Source organism: Salvelinus sp. IW2-2015, linkage group LG8, assembly GCF_002910315.2.
Source record: "Salvelinus sp. IW2-2015 linkage group LG8, ASM291031v2, whole genome shotgun sequence".
In the NCBI taxonomy this organism is placed as follows: domain Eukaryota; kingdom Metazoa; phylum Chordata; class Actinopteri; order Salmoniformes; family Salmonidae; genus Salvelinus; species Salvelinus sp. IW2-2015.
This window is the reverse complement of record NC_036848.1, coordinates 37,757,599-37,771,689: the sequence shown is the minus strand read 5'-3', so window position 1 is coordinate 37,771,689 and position 14,091 is coordinate 37,757,599. Positions and strand designations below refer to the sequence as shown.

The window sequence follows — 14,091 nt, the reverse complement described above, 5'->3', positions numbered from 1 at the left end:
TAAATTGTTAGGGGAAAGTCATATCAAAGAACGGTTACGTAATCTTTTTTTTTTCTTTCTCATATTCTTTCCCTTTTTTCTTTCCAATGACATCTTTAACCACGTCTGGCCAACCTTAAATGTGGGTGAACACTCTATCCTATATATATGTCAGGAAATGCCCATAATTGGATTAAATGTTCAAAATGCAGAGTGGACGATGATTAAAACTTCCAATGTTCCCAAATGAGTGGAGCTAACTAAAGCTTGTTGAGCCCTTTCAGAAATAGGCCATGACCTTGGTTAGTCCCCCTTGCCTAACTGAATGCCCAAATGAAAACAACTCTTATTGGGGGATTATGCATTATGTAAGCTCTTTGAGAGGACACTAATTGTCTGTTAATAACAGTTCACTACCACAATATGTCAGAATGATGCGCGTCATGGACTTTGAGATAATCTTTTCAGGGGCAGTAATTTATACAGTAGCTAGATAGCGTAGCATCACCGATGCTCCGTGGCGAGCTCACCGTGGGTCTCTGTAAACAGCTCTAGCTAGCGGGCTAATGAACTAGCGAACAGGCTAGCAGTTAATGAGCCCCAAGCACTCCAAACATCATCACTCCAGACATCATCCCCCAGAAACACATTTTTGTGACTACATTTCCCAGGGGGCAGCTGCATGACTGATTCTTCCCAGTTTAATTTAATGCTCTCTTGCTTCCCTAGATTGCTCTATCTGCCAGACAAAACCAGCGAGGCTATGGAGACACTCAAACTCAAGCCTCAGATGAAGCCTGTTTTATTTTCTCTCTCCCATGAGCTGACTAAGAAACAATGCTCCATGAGACAGCAGGAGAAGATTTTCACATCCAGTTCTTAATAAAATAAAAAGTCTGGAGAGAATTTTTTTTTCTCTTCAAACTTTGAAGCAATATTGCAGCGTCAACTTTTCTCCGTAAACTTTAACTTTAACCAGCACTTAGAAATAGCTGAATTTCAGACACTAAAAAAAGATAGAATACTAACTAACTATGGTGTATTACTAATTTATGCCACCTGTGCATACCAATTGAACTAAATGTGAGGTCCTGAATAATGCAAAAACCTGCTTTTGCAGGCAGAGAGAGAGTTGCAAACTTTACACTATTCCTGCCCTCGCCTTCCCTGCTCTTAGCATAAGAAGGCTAAAGCACAGAACCACACTTCTTAAAACGATCCCCTAATGCAAAGACTTTGGAGAAATGATAAAGCTAGTATAGGCTATAAGTTCACAGAGTCTGTGACTCACCTATGGAATGAAGGTCAGGCTGTACATGTTTTCTTCGAATCACAGATCTAGGGTCAGCCCCAAACCTAACCTTAACCATTAGTGGGGTAGAAAAAATCTCTCTCTCTGAACCCGTGTTTAGGCCGTTAGAGGCAATTTCTTCTACCAGCTCTCTGTTTCCCATTACATTACATCTCTGTAAGTGAGACACGTAACAGACCAGGGCTGAGAATGAGTCTGATGTGGTATTGATAGTGTTGCTCCAGTCAGCTTGGCCGGTCGATGCTTCCAGGAGACAGATCAATGGCTGTGTCCGTGAGATGAAAAATATAGGAGAGGAATAATGTAGCAAGTCCTCCAGCCAGCCGACACAGCAAATTTAACCTTCCACTGTTCTGTGTTGTATACCATGTGTGGAGCTAGGCTTGGCTGATACAGTATCTGTCCATTAGCAGCCCTTCTCCTTTGCTTCTCCTCTCCCCCTCCTTTCCTCCTCCTTCTCCTCTCCTCTCCGGCTGAAACATGCATTGTCAGGACTTCCTCCTACAACTACAACTACAACAACAACAGCCTACACTGATGCTGACCAGAGATGATTTTGTACTACACATCCAGTCACGAGTCGGGTTGTTTATGTGGACAAGTGTGTCGTGTAACATCCCAACATCTAACATCACAGACATGCTTCTGCTGGCTCCCAAGCATGTTTATGGTGCGCTGGAGGCAACCGAACAACTAATATTGTAAGACCGACAAAAGAGAAACGCCAAGAAGATAAAGCTTACAGAGTTGACAGAGTATACTTTGTGTTTACGTTACTGGAATAGGAGAGTGCAAACCTAGTTTCACTGGTGTGATGCTAGCCTCTAATGGTATTCCCTCTGGATTTATGACTGAGCTCTCCATTGAGGGCTTCACTGCCAGAGTCATGCTTTTAGACATCCAACCAGCACACAGAGAATCTGGAAAATCGCCTGGAACCATTGGAGTTTGTGGAAAGATATGTCAACCCATCATTGCCTTTTCTCAGAATGTAAAACACACAAAGTAACTGAGTAAACAAATGTATCTCCATCTGCAGAGTCAGTCAGTCAGCCAGTACAGTATACAAAGTGCCATTTGAGTCCCAGTATATAAAGCACTGAAGGATCACCATCTCGACACAGACCCCGTCAGCATTCCCCAAGGACAGGGCTTTGGACCGTGACCCTCAACAGACCTCCGATAGACATTACAGCCAATCATAAGAAAGAGGAAGACGGAGAGAGAGAGAGAGTGAGAGAGGGGGAGAGAGAGAGGGTGAGCAAGCAAAAAGGTAGAAAAAGACAGATAAGGCTGAGGAAAAGAGGAATATGTCAAACTAAGCCTCTGAACCACATCTCTGTACAGCCCCAGGATATGGAGCCTCCCACACTGTCCTGACTGCCTTCAGGGGGTTCTCCCTTGAGCGATCCCCCCTCTTTCTCATCCTCTTCCTCTTCTTCTCCTCCGGGAGTTGTTCCCTTGTTCCTGTCATCCTGAGCATGTTTGCTGAGGGCCTTGTTCTGCTCTGTCCTCCCATACGTAGCTGCCGTCAGTCTCGTTTCAGTCCCACACGCCACATGCACCAGTGGAGGCTGCTGAGGGGAGGACGGCTCATAATAATGGCTGCAACGGAGCGAATGGAATGGCATTAACCATGTTTGATTTATTTGATACCATTCCACTCATTCAGCTCCAGCCATTACCACGAGCCCTTCCAACCTCCTGTGGTGCGCGGACACACACATGCACACACCGTCTCTGTGCTGTCCCTGTGTCCCACAGGCTTAGGARTACAGTACACTACTGCGACTATGCCAACTGTAGTACAATTAAGATAAGGAACTCAAACTCCCTTACAACAACACAGAACACACAGTTGGGAAGTGGATTAAAATATCAATATGCTGCTGTGAAAGTAAGGTGGTAAGGTCCGGTATGGAGTCCCGGGAAAATATGTAGTGGGGTACGTGGTACCAGTAAAACATGAGCCTATCATAATAATTCAAATAAAATGTCAAGAAACTGTATGTTGTTACATCACTATTTATCATTAGGCTACTGCATGTCAAAGGCATAAAAAAATGATTGAATACGGGTGGTATATCTTATGCTCCAAAATGCGATGTGGCTCGACTAGAACACTGAAATTTAGCCAAGGCAGAGAGGAATGACTGATGCTGGTGCACTTTCAAGGGAAATGATGTGGATATATTGAAGCAACAGCTCAAGACATCAGTCAGGAAGTTAAAGCTTGGTCGCAAATGGGTCTTCCAGACGGACAATGACCCCAAGCATACTTCCAAATTTGTGGCAAAATGGCTTAAGGACAACAAAGTCAAGGTATTGGAGTGGCCACATCACAAAGCCCTGACCTCAATCCTATAGAAAATTTGTGGACAGAACTGAAAAAGTGTGTGCGAGCAAGGAGGCCTACAAACCTGACTCAGTTACACCAGCTCTGTCAGGAGGAATGGGCCAAAATTCACCCAACTTATTGTGGGAAGGTTGTGGAAGGCTACCCAAAATGTTTGACCCAAGTTAAACAATTGAAAGGCAATGCTACCAAATACTAATTGAGTGTATGTAAACTTCTGACCCACTGGGAATGTGATGAAAGAAATAAAAGCTGAAATAAATCATTCTCTCCACTATTATTCTGACATTTCACATTCTTAAAATAAAGTGATGATCCTAACTGAACTAAGACAGAGGATTTTTACAAGGATTAATAGTCAGGAATTGTGAAAAACTGAATTTAAATGTATTTGGCTAAGGTGTATGTAAACTTCCGACTTCAACTGTACATGAAAAATCTTTACGACTAGGCCCACAGAGGTCCTATTGAGTTAATAGGGATTCTGTATATAATTCTATAAATAATCGCATGCACTCATAAAGGTCCAGTACCGGGAAGAAATTAAATCTACTTTCACCCTTGCCCATACACTGTATGTCACACCTTGTTTTCTTCTACATACGTTATGTTCTTCTATAGGTAGATTTCAATTCACTTTACAGTGTGTGCATGCTATGCAAGCCATGTGACACCAATATGATGATACAGGAAAATCTACAGAATATAAAAGAGAATTTCTTCATAGTAAATGCCCTTTCGTGCATCACTCAGCATATCAGCATTACTTAACACTGTGTTCCAGTCTGTTCATAATGGACCAGTGTGTCTGTAACCCCTCCTCTCTCCCTCCCCAGTATCATGTTCTTTTCATTCCCTTCATCCCTCCACTCAGTGAAATGTTAACAGAGCCGGAATATATGTAGGATCTCCCTCTTCTTCCTTCCTCCCCTTCTTCCTCCCCCTCCTCCCTCTTCCTCCCCCTCCTCCCTCTGCTCCACCACTAATAGCCCCTAGGGAAACTTCATTATTTATCGCTATTGAAGTGGGGCTTTCAATTATAATACCTAACCCTCCCCCCCTGTCTATTACCCCAAAGGGCTGGGGCTGGGGAGGGAGAGAGGAGGGGGATTGATTACCTGTAGCCTCTAACAGACATGGTTCAAGTGGGCTGTGAGTGAGGGAAGTTCACTGGATCAACGACAATGACGGTAATGTTTAGGCAATTTCGAATCAAATCCAATCTAATTTTATTTGTCACATGCTTCGCAAACAACAGGTGTAGACTAACAGTGAAATGCTTACTTACGGGCCCTTCCCAACAATGCAGAGAGAAATAAAATAAATAAATAATAGAGAAGTAATAATAAATACACAATGAGGAACGATAACTTGGCTGTATACACAAGGTACCAGTACTGAGTCAATGTGCAGGGGTACGAGGTAATTGAGGTAGTTAAGCACATATACTGTAGGTAGGGATAAYGTGACTAGGCAACGGATAGATAATCAACAGTAGCAGCAGCTAATGTGATGAGTCAAAAAAAAGTTAGTGCAAAAAGGTTCAATGCAGATAGTTCAGATATCTTATTGGTTAACTATTTAACTAACTATTTATCAGTCTTATGGCTTGGGGATAGAAGATGTTCAGGGTCCTGTTGGTTCCAGACTTGATGCATCGGTACCGCTTGCCATGCAGTCGCAGAGCGAACAGGCTATGACTTGGTAGGCTGGAGTCCATTTTTAGAGCCTTCCTCTGACACGGCCTGGTCCTGGAAGGCAGGGAGCTCGGCCCCAGTGATGTACTGGGTCGTACGCACTACCCTCTGTAGCACCTTTTGGTCGGATGCTGAGCAGTTGCCATACCAAGCGGTGATGCAACCAGTCAAGATGCTCTCAATGGTGCAGCTGTAAAACGTTTTGAGGATCTGAGGGCCCATGCCAAATATGTTCGGCCTCCTGAGGGGGAAAGGCGTTGTCGTGCCCTCTTCACAACTGTGTTGGTGTGTGTGGACCATGATAGATCCTTAGTAATGTGGAGACCGAGGAACTTGAAGCTCTCCACCAGCTCCACTACAGCCCCGTCGATGTGAATGGGGGCATGCTCGGCCCTCCGTTTCCTGCAGTCCACGATAAGCTATTTCGTCTTGCTGACGTTGAGGGAGAGGTCTCTGACCTCCTCTTTATAGACGGTCTCATCGTCATTGGTGATCAGGCCTACCAACATCGTGTCGTCAGAAAATGTAAGGATGGTGTTTGAGTTGTGGGTGAACAGGGAATACATCCCTGGTTAGGATGGAGGTAGATCGGCATGCCGTATTATTCATGTAGTACAGTGAATAGGATTTAATGATGTCTGAGATATAGAAAACGAGAAAGATGAGGGTTTACTCTGTAACCCTGGACAGGGATGAGAGAGTGTATCTGCAAAACGGTTCAGAGTGTTCCTCTCAAGATGTTCCCTTCACACATTGATTTCAAAATGGCATCCGGTGTCAGATCTAATGAGGAGATTATGGTGTCTTCAACCTGACTCCTGCTGCAGGAAGAAGGGCAGTGTCAAAGAGACAGGAGAACACACGACCTGTCTTTAAGAGAGACATTGTCACAATGAAGCGAAATGGGGGAAGTTTATAAAAACACAAATACAMAGTAAACCCTGTTAAAAAAGAAGGGACAACCTTTACACGATGTGATAAACACACTACAGGTAGGATCTTCATTTGATCATTCCTGGGGGTGCAACTCAATATTAGGAAGGTGTTCTTAATGGTTTGTACACTCAGTGTAGTTCATCATGCCATTTATCAGAATACATTATTATTCAAGTTGTGTGTTTGTGTGMACAATATTTACTGCAGAGAGATACATTAGCTGACATAATAAAGACTTGATACCACACCATCCGAGACCAGCACCTCAGGCTCAAGATCAATACTCTAATACACTCGACTCAAAACCCGACATCCCTCCAAAATGAACTATAACATAAATAATGGACGACAAAACAAACACTTCCCTTTCCCCCCCTTGTCATCATTGCCCTTTTAATGTTTTCATCTTCAGGAAATAGATTTGGAGATGGATCACAACTGCAGCTGATAAAGTTTAATTTAATATCTTCCCATGTATCATTATTTGAACAATACCATCAGCGTTTCAGAGAGAGCTTGTGCGCTCGGGATGGCAAGTCCGGTTTCCAATTCCGCAAAAGGCAATCATTCCATTTGTGTTCGCACATAATGGAAGCAAGGAAAATAGTAATGAAGGAGGAATTTGGAGGGAAGAGGGGGAGGGAGAGAGAGAGAGAGAGAGAGAGAGAGAGAGAGAGAGAGAGAGAGAGAGAGAGAGAGAGAGAGAGAGAGAGAGATTTTTTAAAGTTATCTCTCTTCCCCTGTCTTCGTCGCTCTGGCTCCTCTCTCTGAATAATAGATTAGAGATGAGAAGTGTAGTTTTCCTTGCAGGGGGGACAGCCAAGCAGCATACTGATGTAGCTATGAGGTCAGCTCAGTACCGTCAAGATCAGCCTGCATGTTTAAAGGCACTTCAACAAGCATCCTCAAATGATTTATTTTTTAAATTATTAGTATAAATATTTTCATTGGCATTATATTAGTAGCTGAACCTTTGCTGAAGGTCACTGGCTGCTCAGTCAGTATTCAATGTCGTACTCTACAGTARGATAAACAGCTAGCTATATATAGTCAAGTGTATTTTTATTAAGAATCTTTGTACACCAGCAGTTTTTTGGGCACTAAACCCTTCCAACCCAGCTGTGCTGGGGTTGGATTCAGTGTCACATCCGGAKCAAAATGTCATACGGTTAACAAGGTGGGTTGAATAGTGCTACCCAACTCWCCTGATCAAATCAAATCAAATGTTATTGGTCACATACACATATTTAGCAGATGCTATTGCGGGTGTAGAGAAATGCTCGTGTTCCTAGCTCCAACAGTGCAGTAGTATCTAACAATTCACAACAATACACACACATCTAAAAGTAGAAMAATGGAATTAAGAAATATATAAATATTAGGACGAGCGATGTCGGAGTGGCATTGACTAAAATACAGTAGAATAGAATACAGTATATACACACYAGCTTAATAAAGCAGTATGTGAAAATRATTAAAGTGACTAGTATGCCATTATTAAAGTGGGCAGTAATTCCATGTCTATGTACAGTACCAGTCAAAATTTTGGACAGACCCACTCATTCAAGGGTTTTTCTTCATTTTTACTATTTTCTAAGTATCCACCCTTTGCCTTGATGACAGCTTTGCACACTCTTGGCATTCTCTCAACCAGCTTTAACCAGCTAAAAATAAAGAAAACCCATTGACTGAGTAGGTGTGTCCAAACYTTTGACTGGTACTGTATATAGGGCAGCAAATGAGGAATAATGACAGGCTACATTTTCCACCTAAAATGGGGTTGGTGGTGTGGATGTGGGAAAAAAAAGCTCAGACTGGCTCAAAGAGGAGACGTTGTCCTTTTTGCTGGGGATTCCAAGTTGTCAGATCACCAAACGCCTCTAGTGAGAAAGCCTGTTCGCTGCTCACGTTCCGTCATAAAAAATCAATTAAGCATGGTATTCTACTCCCTCCACTCGTGCTCTGAGCCCCTGGTGTTTAATTTTGTAAAAAAWATATATATTGGACCCACTCAGTATGTTTGACACCCCTGTTCTAATTAACATGGGAGCTAGCTCTCAGGTAGCTAGAAGAGGCCTATTCCGGGATTAAAAAGTTCATTATTTTTAATTCACAGACTGGTTGTGGCATTTGTAGAAAGCTTATCAGGACCTGTCSCCGGTCAAGAGGAGCCATGAACATGTGTCTTGAAATGTTCCCCATCAAGGCCTCCCGAGGTGRGCAAGGGTCTAAGGCACTGCATTGCAGTGCTAGAGGCATCACTACAGACCCGGGTTCGATCCCGGGCTGCATCACAACCGGCCGTGATTAGGAGTCCCATAGGGTGGCGCACAATTGGCCCAGCATCGTCCGGCATAGGGGAGGGTTTGGACAGGGGGGCTTTACTTGGCTCATCGCGCTCTAGCGACTCCTTGTGGCGGGCCGGGCGCCTGCAGGCTGACCTCGGTTGTCAGSTGAACAGTGTTTCCTCCGAGGGCAGGTGGGTGTTAAGAAGCGCGGCTTAGCAGGTTATGTTTCGGAAGACGCGTGACTCAACRTTCGCCTCCCGAGCCCGTTGGGGAGTTGCGGCAGTGAGACAAGATCAAAARTGTAGAGAAAAGGGTGTAAAATAAAATGTTCCCCATCAGGGCTTCTCTCCCCTGGGGGATAGAGGCAGAGTCTGGCTCTATTTCCAGAAACTGGTGGTCTCTGTCAAAAGGATGAGACTAAATATGAACAACATATNAGAGAGAGAGAGAGAGAGAGAGAGAGAGAGAGAGAGAGAGAGAGAGAGAGAGAGAGAGAGAGAGACTATGTTCTATTCGGAAAACATTGATGAGAGAGATGAGCTACACCATGCCATTCCTTAATTCTGCTAGCAGTCTCTTATGGGAAGGCTTGTCACATAACTATAAGAAGTTGCTTCAGTATTAGATTGTGTTCTATTTCCAACATAAGTGGATAAGCAAAATTCCAGAGGCTGCTAAATAGTGGCAGTAGCACTATTTCAGCACTGAAAACCACATAGATCAGCTGTGTATGGCTTCTTCTCCAGCGCATTTTGCTCAAAGAAGTTGAATAACAYATCTAAAGGAGGGAAATTAGCATGAAAAACTCCTCTCATTTCAATCGATGCATAAAATATCTGCACTTACTTTAATGAGCAGCAATAAAAGTTGCCACGCAGCGCGGCAGAGAGAAGAAGAGAGGAGAAGAGAGCATCCTGATTGATGTTGCACATTAGAGAGTGGTAGCCTCCTTAACCGAGCAAACATCACAGCCTCCTCATTGTCCTCTCTTCCCTTCCTTCCTGTCCTCTCTTTTTTTCTCTCGGTCCTTTCCTCTGGCTCTCAATTTTTTTTCTCTGTCTGTCTGACTCTCTCTCTCAGAACTCCCTGGCGAAGTTCTCTCAGAACTCCCTCTCCCTTCTCCTTTCCTCTAATCTCCTCTCCTCTAATCTCCTCTCCATCCCTGAAGAGCTTTCGCTCTCTGAGAATATCTCTCCTCTCCTGACCTGGAGTGGGTGATAATGCTCTGAGTTAAACCCTGACATATGTTTACTTGTGATAAATAGAAAAATAACACGCCCGCTCAAACACAGGTACCAGTTAGCTAGCTCTGCAGCTCTACAATTAGCATTCCCCATTTCTCACCATCACACGTTTTTCCCTAAATTCCAACACCATATCTCCTCCGCTCCATATTCAGCAGAGAATGCACCACCTGAGAGCAACAAAAATGGAGATGTCTAACATTCTCTTCTCTGCAATTGTGTGAGAGGAATCTTGCCCTAATTAAATCCTAGCTGCTAATGAATGCTCTGGCCCCATCACTCTCTGAAGGACCATATGAGCACGCCACTCATTGGATATTCTGCACAGCACTCATCTGGCAGGTCAGTGACACCACCACCCAGCACCTGACCTCTAATGTGTGAAGGGGGTGCACAGATGAGCCAGCTTTCAATCAAAAGCCTGTTTCAGGTAGTAGTGCTTGTGTAATGAGTCACCTTTCCCGAGATCTTAAAGTGGAACTGACAGCGTTTTAACAACTTTGCAGATATGAAACAAACAGAAAATCATAATATCAGTCAAAATGATCCAAATMCCAGTTTATGCTAGAGGTTTTAAAAATAGGTTCCATTTGACAAAAAATTCTATGACGTACAGTAAGACATTGTTGGCAGAATATATGGATGCAGTTCAATATAATTCACCAATAAATGTCTTGGTAGTCCCAAAAATAGTGCTAGCAGGTTGTAAATCACAGCTGGCCATTGTTTGCTGTCTCCACCCATTCAGATGCACTGTCAGTTTCAATATTTTGGACAAAAACGGGTGAACGTAACGAAGGCTGGGAATGTCATACAATCAAACTAGCAATACAACCAGACTATCTATTTATGTAGCTCTTAATTTAGCCAGCTAAAAACACGGAGCTCTCACATTCGCTAGCTACCTGCTGGGAGGATTTCATGTAATTGGYGGAGTGGGTGAGTGACCAACTTTTTCCCCTCATATTGTTTTTGCAGTGGCTACAGATAGATGCAGGTGTCATTTGGTTAGCTAGCAACCAATGTGAATCGCTTTGCTAGCTAGCTATGCTGAACTTAAACGACTGTTATCCAGTTAGCATATTGCTTGCGTTCATGAATTCACTCTGGCTATCTACTCCAATTTCAAAGCACAGAATAACGGATTAATTTAAGAACGCGCAACACCCGCTGAATATTACCGGTGTCAGTAGCTAAACGTATGCAAAAAAAACGTAACAGCAAGCTACGAACGCTCTAGATAACATGGAAACAGCCTTACCAGCTCTGCTAGGGCGAGTAAAATGGTCAGAGTGAGGTGTTCTCTCATTTGTGTCTGGAAGTACTGTAGCTAGCAAGCTAGCCAACTTTAGCCAGTTAGCTTGTGTACTTGACTTCCGTTGTGAGGAATGCTCTGATCAACCCTACTCCTTAGCCAGTGCGTCCAGTGTCAATCGGGCAGTGTACGCTCAGAGAGCGAAAAGCTCTGAATTTACAAATGACCCGGAGCACACTCTGACACTGGAGGCAATTTATGAACGCACCCTRAGCTAGTTGTCAATCAGATGTACTTGGCAATTATCAAATCGGCGAGCAGGCAAGTTCCCATTCAGTTGTCAAAACGTGGGTTGGGACAAGCATGCATTGGCAGGCAAGATGCAGAAGCAGGCTACTATTCCCCATCATTTATCAGWGCAATTTTGACGGCCAACTAGCTGAACTAGTTTGAAAGGGTTTATCCCTAGTTAGAGTTTAGCTCATCTCTCTCTGGCTAGCTTTAGTTGTTGATCTTGTTGRCGTTGCATAACTGAGGGAGAGAGAGCCTACTTTTTCATGGTTGTTTGATCAATAGGACTGTAAAGTTCCCAAATGCAAAAATCCATTCAGGTGTATTTTGTGGCTTTTGGCAAATGTGTTGTAATGATCTAAAGTCACACTMTTGCTACTAACTATGAACACAGTCCAGTTCAAAGTGAATGATGGCWGGCCAGTGTGGCAAATYGCATATTCGCATAAAGGCCTACTGTACTTCTGATTGGCTGTGGCGCACCGGTCTGCGTATTAGGTTTTATTTACTGCAGTGTCTATTAATTGTCCAAACGCACGGCCGCTTTCCCACTCTACATTGCTGAGGAATTTTCCACAAATGCCTAACTATACGTCATTCCCAAATATTCWAATAATTTATGAAAATGACCATATCTAAGTGCTCGCTTGTCAGAAAATATAAAACAAATGTGTAATTCTTCCTGGGGGTGTACATGAACAGATTTTAGTCAGATTTCATGTTGCTAAAACGCTGTCAGTTCCACTTTTAAGACTCGTGTTATAGCTGCCAGAGCTATATGTCTTAGCTCAGTGGGCTAACACAAACAGGTCACATGCACAAACAGATAATGTCCTTTATTAGCATCGTTGGAGACTCTATACTATGTATTGAGGCAGAGGAGGAGGAGGAAAGTGACTGATTGGGTTGACATTTGTGTGTCATAGAAATGAATAAAGAAAGATAGGATCTGTGTGGTTTGTTGCGTGTGTGTTGACATCGTAGGAGGCTCTTCCTGTTTGTTGTTTATGTCTTTGTCTCCGTGACGACGCTAACGAAGCTTCTAAGATTCTTGGGAGAGGATGTTTTGGTCAGGCGTCATGCAGCCCCAATTTTTTTCTCATGCGGTCTGATGGTACAGTATGTTGTTGCTCTATCAAATTTGATTCATTCCAAGTCTGATTCATCTGCATCTTGGAGATGAGTGTTTTAACAGCAGTGGGAGTTTTTGGCAGTGAGGGACTAAAGAATAAAAATAAAAAGTAAGAGATATTTAGAAGAAAACATCTGTCAGTATGACAACACAACTATATGAAAGTAGAAAATGTCCTTTGGCAGTAAACCTCTCACTCCCACCTCGACCCCTCTGATCGCTCTGAAAAGGTATTTTCCCACCTTTTAAACAATTTCTCTGTTGTAACTTATGATATTCGAAACTCCACAGCTAGTCTGGGTAAAAGGAGTATAGGAAATGTACTGCTATAAGTTGTAGATCATATGTGCTGAGAAGGAACAGTAAACACAACCATATTATTTAAAACCGTCTGCTACTATACTGATTGATATCATTATATCAATCATTATATCAGCCATACCAGACCCACATCATATTTACAAAAACAATCCTCCATTGCCATGAAAACCAATTTGAGGTCATCACCAACTGGAATTAACTCGGGGCTTGGTGAGGTAATGAGGTTAGAAATAAAAGATTTGGGATTTCATCTTTGTCTAAAGTAATTAGTTCTATTCAGGACTGTTCCGGCCGTGGCTGAATGTCGAATCATCCTCACTGACTGACATATGGATGCGGGAAATTAAAATTACTGTCTTCAACCAATCAAAGCCTCTAAGTTGAATTTGAATGCTTTATCGAATTTGCATGCATAGCTAGCTGTCAATCTATCTGCTCTCTGGGCTGTAGCGGAAAATTTCAATCAATCAAGGTGGAATTATAATATCTCCCCATAACTGACATGGATTTTCAATCCGGCTATACAGAGTGCTGAGCTTTATTATTCTCTATGGACTTCCTAGCTTGGCTAAATATGTGTGACACATCTCAAAGACTATGGTATAATGTGACAGGGATATACTGTACTGACTTCTCTTCGGGACACTAGCTGAATAAGAAAAAGGCTAGTCAATAAATACAGTACAGTACTTGTGACAGGCCTTGTATTATTTTCTACTTTAGATCACAGAATACAGTTTCTTTTTTATGGGAGGCTTGTAAATGTATGACGTCACCAACAGGCTCTTGAACAGCTTCTATCCTCAAGCAATACGATAAATAGCTAACAAAATAGCTACACGGAACGAGTTTACCTTGTATCTTTATTGAACGTTTACTTTATTAACGTTTATCTTTATTTATTTGCAGTATTCTCTACGCACAGGGCCCTACACACTCACACACACTGTCACTCCAACACACACACAAACACTCACTCCGTCGTTTTCTCACTCACACATGATATGCACGTACATTTCTACTGACTCTACACACCCGCACAACCACTCATATGCAAGCTGCTGCTACTCTGTTAATCTGACATCCTCTTGCCTAATCACCTCCATAATTCCAGTATCCCTGTCACCTTACCCCTATACACATCTACCTCCATAACCCCAGTATCCCTGTCACCTTACCCCTACGCACATCTACCTCCATAACTCCAGTATCCCTGTCACCTTACCCCTATACACATCTACCTCCATAACCCCAGTATCCCTGTCACCTTACCCCTATAC

The 14,091-nt window shown here is 43.0% G+C and overlaps 1 protein-coding gene across 1 annotated transcript in view; it reads right to left on the bottom strand.

Moving 5' to 3' along the window:
• Positions 1-2,604: 2,604 nt before the first annotated feature.
• Positions 2,605-14,091, bottom strand: part of LOC111967858 (protein shisa-6) — a 28,974-nt gene continuing 17,487 nt past the window's right edge. The window contains exon 5 of the mRNA XM_023993271.2: positions 2,605-2,896. Within this exon, the coding sequence (XP_023849039.2) occupies positions 2,605-2,896 (292 nt within the window). The remainder of the gene's footprint in view (positions 2,897-14,091) is intronic.